Source organism: Balaenoptera ricei, chromosome X (assembly GCF_028023285.1).
Source record: "Balaenoptera ricei isolate mBalRic1 chromosome X, mBalRic1.hap2, whole genome shotgun sequence".
Taxonomy (NCBI): Eukaryota; Metazoa; Chordata; class Mammalia; order Artiodactyla; family Balaenopteridae; genus Balaenoptera; species Balaenoptera ricei.
The window spans coordinates 119,126,935-119,136,969 of NC_082660.1; the positions used below are offsets into that span (position 1 = coordinate 119,126,935).

At 48.7% G+C, this 10,035-nt stretch overlaps 1 protein-coding gene across 1 annotated transcript in view; it reads right to left on the minus strand.

Annotated features, from left to right (window-relative positions):
• GPC3 (glypican 3) overlaps positions 1–4,724 on the minus strand; it is a 425,362-nt gene extending 420,638 nt beyond the window's left edge. The window contains exon 1 of the mRNA XM_059910058.1: positions 4,362–4,724. Within this exon, the coding sequence (XP_059766041.1) occupies positions 4,362–4,536 (175 nt within the window). The 5' untranslated portion in view covers positions 4,537–4,724. The remainder of the gene's footprint in view (positions 1–4,361) is intronic.
• Positions 4,725–10,035: the final 5,311 nt, after the last annotated feature.

A 10,035-nucleotide genomic window follows, 5' to 3' on the forward strand; every position in this document is an offset into this window, starting at 1 on the left:
CTAAAGACGGAAGCAGCAGAATGCTCAAAAATATTGCATCAAAATATTGGATACAACCTACCGGCCCATAAGAAAAAAAAAAAAACACATTGCAAAACTGACACCATCTGTGTCATCTAGCATCCATCAAAATCCTCTTATGCTTGTATTTCCTAATGCTTACAAACAGAATTTGCTCCAAGAATTAAGAAAACTTTTTAAGATGGCGGCCCTATTAAGCGACCTCTTCCTATCTCCCACTTCATCTCGTCAGTTCTTTTCCCTTGCCCAGGCTGGCTATTGTGACCATTTCAGCCAATTTCCTGGAGGTATTTTCTAGCCCTTTTCACCCTATTTAATCCCACAAGTTTCCTGAGAAGCCTGTTTACTTGTATGCCCCCCCCCCACGAGACTGTGAGCGCCTTGACAAAAGGGACTATGTCTTACTCCTCTCGGCACCCCCAAAACCCAACACACAGCAGGCAGTCTGAGACTCCTTTCAGGCCAAGGCGCTCCACCGACCATCAGCCTTCTCCTCAATCAGATCGATGCTTCCCTCTGAGAACATCTCGTTACCAATCACCAGGATTAGCGCAATAAATATATTCAGACCACATCTGAGAGAGTTCTCTAAACTATTCCAAGTTAGCACATGGTGATACAACTTTTTCAAAGTTTGAACAAATCACCTGCTCACTCAACTGTCTAGGGCAATCTCAGAGGAGAGAAACCCCTCCCACACCTCACTCTTCTCTCTCCCGACTTTAGGACCGCTAACTGCTTCCAACTAATTGGGGAACTACAGCTGGCAACCCGGAGGAGGTTGCTAGTTCTCATACTCTAAAGCAACAACAACGAATACCAAACTCTCTTTTCGAGAACGTTGATTTTTATTTTTATGTTGTTTCATCCATTTGAGAAACTCCAAGTCAATTTTGGCTCTTCAAGGCTGCCTTTTACCCATTCGGGCATTTGGCCTCCTGGATTGGTTCTTGCACTTTCCAAGGCCCTCTAAGGCAAGACTTCTCAGTCTTTGGGGAGTTGCAACACTACCACGGTTTGTTTGATTTTCTCATTCCCATCCGTCCCCTTCACCACCACCCCGACAAAAGTGGTGTATGGCATTCATAAAGTGAATTACACTTGATTTTTGTTTAGAGGAATTTTTTTTCAGACTTCTGTAACATTCCCTTGAGACAATTGGAAACATCATTGTCTGATTACTAGCTCACTTTCCTTGCCTAAAATTGTATCCATTCTTGATTGCGCCTGTGGGTAGGTTAAGCAAAACAAAATAAACATCTAGACTTATGAGCTCATTGGCTTTTTTCTGAATTTTTCTAAATTAAATAAGGGCAAAAGAGCTGCACTGAAAGTCAGTTATATGGATTTTTCTGCCAAATGCTAACTCTGTGTGCCTGGTTTCCATCTGTGGTGCTTTCCAAGTTACAAATCCTTAGGAAAAAAAAAAGAGTAGGGTACGAAAAGATCTATGGATTTGGGGGACATGCTATTTAGCATTGCTATCCTGTGCCTTTGAACACTAAAAGAAATGGGAACATGAGATCGTAAGGCTTTAGATCAGCTTTGTGGAAGTCTAGTGTAGTCCTTCAGCACCAGTGATTTATTTTTTAGGCCGGCTGATTTCAAATGCCATTTAGTCTCATCCATATTAGCATAAGAAATGTACCTTATCCACTCTAACCCAATTCTGCTAATGGCCTAAGTTAACAGTCAATCCCATGCTCCCCCTAAGTGAGACAAGACATTCTTGAGGATTTCTCCTTACTGTGACCAAATCTCATTTTATCTGGGACAAAGAAAGCTTTAATGCAGTTAATACAGTGGAGCGGGAGAACTGAACACGGCTTAAAATATAGATGGGGAAAAAAAAGTCAAGCGGTCATCATGATGGTTCATAACTATCAAATAATTTGCAGCGCTCTTTCAATTTCCAACCACTGAACGACAGCAGCAAATCACACATTTATTCACTTTGAAATTATGCACTTGCCATTGTATTTAGTCGGCCATTATCATCTCTTCTCTGAAATACTGATGAGCTCTTTCCACACACGGACATTAGGATTTTTACCATGCTTTCCATATCTACAGTGACCATATTTGCCCAACTAAAATTCAGGACACATGGTTTCATGCCAGGACAGAGCATTGGAAATCTGCACCATCCCAGAAAATCCAGGCTATATGGTAGCTGTGTGGGTATCGCCATATTTGAAATTTGGCTTTGCTCCAGAGTGAGTCAGAACAGTGCCTGCCACGTAGAAGGTGCTCAACAGGGCATATGTTTGTTAAACAGAAGTGAAGTAGGGAATGTTGGGTTTATACGGTAAAGACCCTTGGAAAGGGATTTTTCCTATAGAGTTTGGGAAATACTTGAGGAAAATGAAAAATCTCCATTACGAGTCCCTGCTCTCTGTATGTAACATGGCCATCCTTAGGCCAGGAGTAAGGGAGCTTGGAAGGAGGGAGCCCAGGCCAAATCTCATACACACAGTGTGTGGGCCCTCCCAATACTTTTATACAGATGCTGCAAAGAGGCAGGCAGCCAGAGAGCTGGGGGAGGGCAAGGGAGGGTGAGCTCCTGCTTGAGCCTGTGTAGAGGGGGGTTGCTAAATGAGTATCTGTGCATTCCCTCTGGTCTTTCTCCTCTTTTAAGCACAATCTTTACCCCTTGGCTTCAAACCCGCCCAATGTGGCCCCAGCTCCAACCCTGGATCCATTCATCTTGTGGGGGGCTCATCCTGTGAGGACCAATTTTTACATTACCAACAAAAGCATGTTCTCTGGCCTTACCAAGCTAATTACCAGGGCACTTCGAGGGGAGAGAGATTCGCCTGCTGTTGCAGCTCTGTGGAGCTGATTCATAGGTTGCCCCTTACAGCTCCTGCACACGCCCACGTGGTACGTTATTAACACTTAACAGAGGAAGAGGTAGTTCTACCCTTCCTTAGAGCTAAATCCTGCAAAGCAATATTTAACATATGCGCAAATGCATTTCAGTCACCAAAAAGGGTGACCAATTACCTTTGCAACTAAACAGCAGGCTCGCTCGGCTCTTTTCATCCACCTAAAGAAAAGGCTGAGGGCGCGCTGGCTGCCTAGGTAACCTCCCGCTAGTGAACGCTCGCCGGCAGCGCCCACAGGGCGCGCATCGCATTCACAACTTGGCCCAACCATCAGGCCCGCCTCCCTGACTTGTTGAGAGCCACGAGCCAAGTTTTGGCGAGGGCTGCTCCCCGATCCCTCGGAAACGCGGGACGCGCGCCTCGCTGGATGCCTGGGTGGCGAAGAGACACTGGAGGCCACAAACGTCTTACGGTTTGTGAATACAACCAGCCGTTTCTTAGAGCGCACCTCTGATAAATAAACCTGTTTGAAGCCGACTCTTCTTGCCTGCATTGCCAGTGTAGCAACTTGTCCTAATTGGATTCTAAGGCAGGCTTTTAGGACTCCAACCGTGGGACAGTCAATCACACAAGGCCATTAATATTCATCTGTTGACAGCGGCAGCGCTCAGGGAAGGTTAAAATATGCCCTTACAACACGACCTGATTGTGCAGAACAAAAGGCAGGCGTTCAGAAACTTTCCTCCACCTAAAATCATCTCCCCTTCAGGGTCCAGCCTGTCAAGAAGGCAGATGAGTTTGAGAAGGGGAGGAGTTAAATCATCTTTGGACTCCTGCTCCCCGGGCCAGCAGCCCGGTTTTGGAAACGATTTTGCCAGCCTAGAGAAGAGACGCTGTTTGGAAGGAAAAGGCTCAGCCCTCCTCATTTGGGGGACCCTCCTACCTACTCAAAAGTTTCCCTCCGTGTGTCTTTACCTGCCACTGAGGATTCGGAGATCTGTCCTCAACTTTGCCTGCACTTGGGCCCGCGAGCCTCGGGAACCCAGGCTGCGGAAAGGAGGGCGTGAGGGCAGGTTGGGGAAAGAATGGCCGGAGCCGCGGTCCAGCTGAGGCTGAAATTCTGGCACGTACGTGCGAGCGAGGGTGGCAAATTCCAGAGGCACCAGCTCGGATGTGGGGCGCCAGTTCGCCGAGGCGGGGAGAACCAGCTCCAGCCTTCCCGCCCTCCCCCCAAAAATGGGCGCTCGCTAGAAAGGCCATGCTCGCGGTTCCTCCCAGTCGCACCTTCGCTGACAGCCCAGCGAGCTTGGGAGATGCGGACACGGCCCACATATACCCTTCTTCCCTTTCTCGGGAGACCTGGCCGGGCCCGGGCACGGCGACCACTCCCAGGTGCCCGGCCGCTGGGCTCACGATCGCGGCCCCGCGGGGCTAGCGCGCTCGGGTTACCTCCACCATGCGCCCCTTGGCTCACCGCCGGGCGCGGGGAACGCGCGAGGGACGACTCCTCACCTGGCACCGGGGTTTCAGGCACCCACTTGAGTCCGGGCTGCAGTCTTTGGAAGAAGGAGCGGACCTGGTGACAGGTGGCGTCCGGCGGCGGCGGCGGGGGCTGTGCCTGTCCCGGGCAGTCCAAGCTGAGCAGCATCGCCACCACCAAGCACGCGGTGCGCACGGGCCCTGCCATCCTGCTTCGCCGGGAGCGAGGAGAGAGCGGGAGAGTGGCAGCGGGGGCGAGAGCGGTCCCAGGACTCAGCAAGCCTGGCAGTGGCCCTAAGGAGCGGGAGACGTGCCGCTACCCAGCCGCTGCAAAAGTTTCCTCGCAGCTACCTGGGCGCTGGGCGAGGGCGGGAACGGCTCGGCGGCTCGGGGCGGGGCGGGGTTGACCGGGTTGGGGCGGGGCGAGGAGGGACCGGGTGGGGCGGGGCGAGGCGAACTGCGCGGCCGGGGGGCGGCGGCGGCCGCGCGGCGAGGCTGCGGGCGCGGGGCTGCGAGGACTGCTGGGGCACCGCGGCGCGGGGACCGGGCAGGAGCGGCGCGAGAGGAGGACGCGGAGCGCGTGCGGTGGCTCCTGGCCCCGCAGCCCAGCTGCCGGCTCGCCGCCGCTCTACACAGAGAGCTCTGGCATAACTACTGCAGAGGGGCTGCAGGCTCGGGCGCGCTGATTGGCTTCCCAGCAGCCGTCCCCTCTGACTGGCTCTGGGAGAAGTTCCCCAGCCTCACTCCTCCTTCCCGCCGCTCATTGGCCTACAGCCGAGAGGGCTTTTCCCTTTAGGATTTTTGCAACCTCTCCATCCTTCCTTGGGGGTGCGTGGGGGTCCCTGGCTTAGGTATCCCTCCTCCCAGCCCGGTCCAGCTCGTCTCTGGCCACCAGAGCCTCGCAAGAGGTCTTCCTCCTCCGCACAAAATCCACCTCCTCTTCCTGTTCTTTGAGGAGCTTCCCTCGAACCGTTTTCCCAACGCAGCTCTGGCCGGGTTCGGAAACCCACCCCACAAATAGTCACATTCAGGGGCAGCTGGGGACCGCTGGCAGAGAGGGGCAGGAGGTTCACAGCCTGCCTCATCTTTGAATACTGTACCTAAAAAGTCTGACAGCCCGTGGGGCTTACTAGATTTGATTTAATAGAACCACGCAAAGTCAGAGAAGGCACCTGATCCCAGGATGAAATCTGTCTCCTGTAAGGTAGCCCCTGGTGACCTTTCATGAAGCAAAGCATAACTGGTGACAACAAGATAACCTGGGGCTTAAAGTCAGCCTAACTCATTAGAAAATCGTTTCACACAGCAAATTCATTGAGCCAGAGCTAGCCTGCTTGAGAGGTCTCCAAGACCCAAATCCCTACCTCTCCTGTTTAAATTTCATCATTTGAAATCCAGTTCTTTGAAAATCAGATACCTCTCAGAGAAGGAATGTATTTGGTCATTACCCATATGCTCCTAAGTAGGGATCTTTAACTCCCAGGTCCTTTCTGGTGACTCCCACACACACCTAAGCACAATGTCTGGCACATAGCAGAAACTCGATAAGTGTTTGTATAATGAAATGATTTAACACCTCAGTGTGAATTAGTTTATCATCTGATCGTGTTGTCCCTGATCTAGGTAAAAGCAGGTTTAGGTAAGGAAAGAAAAAGGAGAGCCTCCACCCCAGGAATTCTCCAACGAGTGCCAGCCAGGCCAGGGGGGAGAGGTCGTGTGCCAGAACTTGTGGACTGAGAAGAGAGGCAAAGGAAAGACAGGTGGCCGAGGAGCTCATTCATTCATTCAGTAACAAATATTTGAATTGCTGCTACGTGCCAGACACTGTGAGATACAAACAGACAGTGGGATACAAAGATTAACCTGTGGTACCTGACCTCAAAGAGCTACAGGTCTTGTGGGAAAGACAACTAAACAGAAAAATGTTAACACAGCATGTGGTAAGTGCTAACATAGAGGCAAATGCAGAGTTCTAAGGGGGTGAGAGGGCAAGTCACAGAAACCTTCCCAGAGGAGGTGATGCCCTAAACTCAGGCTTGAAAGACCAGTAGGAGTTGAGGTGAGAAAAGAAGATGGGGGGAAGGGGGCCAAGGGAAAAGAAGCAGGACGAACAAAGATTCTGACAAGAGAGAGCCTGGCATGGCCCAGTGGGATGGTGGGAGGTGCAAGTAATGGTTTCAGGCTGGGGAGTTAGAAGAGCTACAGCAGCAGAGGTAAGCAAGGGTCAGATGATGCAGAGTCCCCAAAGCATGCAAAGGAGCCTGGGGAACCACTTAAGGAAACTCTAAGCAGACAGGTGACATGACCTTATTTGCCCTATGAAAAGATCTCTCCAGCAACATTGTGGAGAATGGCTTGGAGAAGGAAGAGGTTTGGAAGCAAGTTAAGAGGCTGTGAAAATAATCCAGACAAGAAATGATAAACTCCTGTGTCAGAGGAGACTTGGAAAGGGAAAAAACTACCGGAGATATTTAGGAGATAGAATTCAAAAGGCACCTAGTGGATCTGGGGGTTGGGAGAGAGAGATTCAAGGACGGAGGGCTCATTCATTCTTTTTTTTCAACAAACATTTGAGTCCAGCCTATGTATCTGGCATTCTTCTCCTACTTCATAGTTTTGCCTGGGGCTAGGCCTGCGCCTGCATTGAACATTTGACAAATGACATATCCACTTTAAAAGAAACACCAATTAAGAGTCATAATTTGGCTGGTGAGTTTGATATGTTCCACCTGTGGAGCCCTGTGACCAAAGGGCAGATTGGAAGGCAAGCATTGATTGAATTTCATGACCTCGCAGAGGAAGACATGACCTCCCATAAATTCATGATCTTCCAGAGCTCATGCAACTAACTACAAAGGCAACAGTTGTTTTCAACTACTGGGTACTGAGTACCTTGAAAAGAGGGACTACGGCTTCTTATTTTTAATATATACTTTTATATCTAATACACTTTGTACGAGCCAGAGCAGTGCTTCCCAAAGTGAATCCCTGGTGGTATGTGGGCCGGTGAAGTTTTTGGTTGTTTTAAAATAAATATTTGTTGTAATGTGGATCAGAAATGTATGTATATACATAGTAGTGCATCCAACCCATGACTTCATTAGGACAAAGCTAGGTAGACAGTACTGTGATAAATTCACTTCAATAAAAATGTGAGCTGGCTTAAAAAAATATTAAACAGTATTGAGAATACGAGGATATAGCAAAACCTGTGCGGTGGTATGTGAAAGACAAGGATTTGGACTTCGGTCGTAAGCCAACTGACCCTGAGGTTTTGGCAAATATTTCTTTGGCCTTAAAGCTTCTGCGCCGCCTCCAAGCAGCTACATGAGGGTTTTACGCCGACCTAAGGTAGGAGTTAATTTAACTTTCTAGGCTTAAGGAGTGGTTGCATTTTTTTTAATAAGTGACCCTCAAAGACTTTCTAGCCTTCCAGCCCACAAGCTGTAACTCTAACAGTGGAATTTCAAGCACTGGAATAAGCACCGAAGAATAGGTTTTCGGTCAGGAAAGCCTGCAGGGGCACTGTGGACAGCTGTCTATCGAGCGTGTGGAATTTTACTGACAGAATCCAGTTCCTTTACCAAAGCGTCAAATCTGTTCCTTTATATGCTATATACTGCTGAGATGGGTGACTATGAATTAAGGTTGGGTTTTCTCTTTCCCTTTCACGTAAACAACTGTCTTACTTTTCAAGGCTCCCTTCCTCATATTAGAAGTCAGGCCAATGACTCATCCTTATTCTTCAACTAGAAGAGACAAAGAGAAACAATCAGTCTAGAAACACAAAAGGGTGTGCTGATTGAGCCGGTGTTCACTTTCTACAGTTCGTGGCTCTGTGCTTTCAGGCCCAGTTGGAAGCATTTCGATAACACCATTGGGCCCCATTTTCCTCTTTGGGCCGCAGAGGAAGGCTACCTAGCACAGCAGGCCCAGAAGAACTTTTCTTCACCTTTCGCTCCTCGTCTCCAGTTTGAAAGAATTCGAGAATTCCCAGCTGTAGCCAGCAGCTATTATCTTGCTGTATCTGGGAGGAGAGTCTGGTTCCATGGCTCCAAAAGCAGCATAAATCAAGGTTTCTGGGAGAGGGTTAAGAAAGGGTGTTCAACAGCTGCCGCCATGGGAGGGGCTCATACATAGCCCTGCACACGGCCACACACGCACACACGGTTTGTCTTGGGCCCGGTTCCCTTTGCCGCCACAGGTGATGCTCTCCCCTCCCCAGCCCCCTGAGGTACACAGTATCCTCTCCTCCCCTTCACACCACCCTCAAAACCTGCTTTCTGAGAAGAAATTTTAAAACTCATCCGCTTACAGGGTATACGGTTGATAGGATACAATGGGGCTGCTCACCCAGGGGTAGGGGTATTTAAACAGGGATCAAAGCTTTAAACCGAAGGCACAGGGCTCTAAAAACTGTGGAATTCCAGGCATTTGCCAGTGGGAAGGGAGTGTTTAAACTGAGGGGCAATGAGGCCTTTTTAGGTACACCTGAAATCACATCATGTAGACAGTTGCTTATATGTTAGGCTGGCGCTGCTAACAGTCAACACCTCCCTAGCCACACCTCTGCACTCTGGCACACAGCCACTTTGTCTCCTTCTCTTGCAGTGTATGACTCCTTTGTGGGACAGAGGGGAGGGGAGGCGCCAGGCACACTGATCCCAATTCTCCCAAATGTATAAGCTATGATCAGAGAATGAATTATGGTCCTTTGGGAAAGAGTGTTCATTCATTCAATCCCGGCCAGCAGGCCAGTGCAATGTAAATGGTAACTTTGTAAGTTGAAAGACTTAAAGCCATTTTGAAAATTGCATAATAATCCCAGGTAGAATTTGGCTCTATGCGTATGGAAAATTAATAGGCCCGGCTGAGATGCTTGCATTATGAGTTGTGGATGGATAGCCTCTCCCCAGACCGGGACTATGCTTTGCCCTCTCTAAATCCACAAAATGTACTGAGGTTCTCGCAAGTTAGAGTTCAAGACTTTGAAAAAAAACTATTGAGATTTTTATTTGTGGCATCATGTTGATTGCTGCAAATAAAAAATTATTCTATTCTGTCTTCGTTTGTGTAAGGAATATTGATCTAGATTCCTAACATATTTCTTCATACCCCTAGTCCATTGAGTTTCGTTTTTTTTTTTTTTTTTTTTTGATTGGGCAGATATACTATATGTCTATCTAACATTTTGTCTCTATTGCATAGGAGAGTCGGTTTTCTATTAAAATTTAAGGGGTTTGTAGTTTGGTGATCGAGAAGACGGTAGCTTTAAATCTAAAGGCTGGTGACGCCTGAGGCACAGCTTTATGTGCCACATGGCAATCCACGAATACTTTGTTTTGCTTTGAATTATTGTGTCCCCCAAAACACAGTGGTTCAGGTAATGTAATATATTTATTTTGCTGTATGGTGTGTAGAATCTATAAGTAATTTTACTAAGCTCTTTCTGGGTCTTTATGCTCTGGAACCTGGGTCCCCAATAGGTCAATAGTTGGTCTCTAACCATTGACCTCTCACGTGTTTGCTTCCCTCAAGGTCCTCTCCCATCCCCACAGCTCCCTGGATTCCCAGCAACACATGGGAGGAAGTCAACAGCCAGCCACCGCCACAGACAGCAACTCATACTTTCAGCGGCCTCGTCCATCCCACTTCCCAAGCCTCACCCACAGTCCTAAGTCCTGGGGAATTTCAACAGTAGCATCTC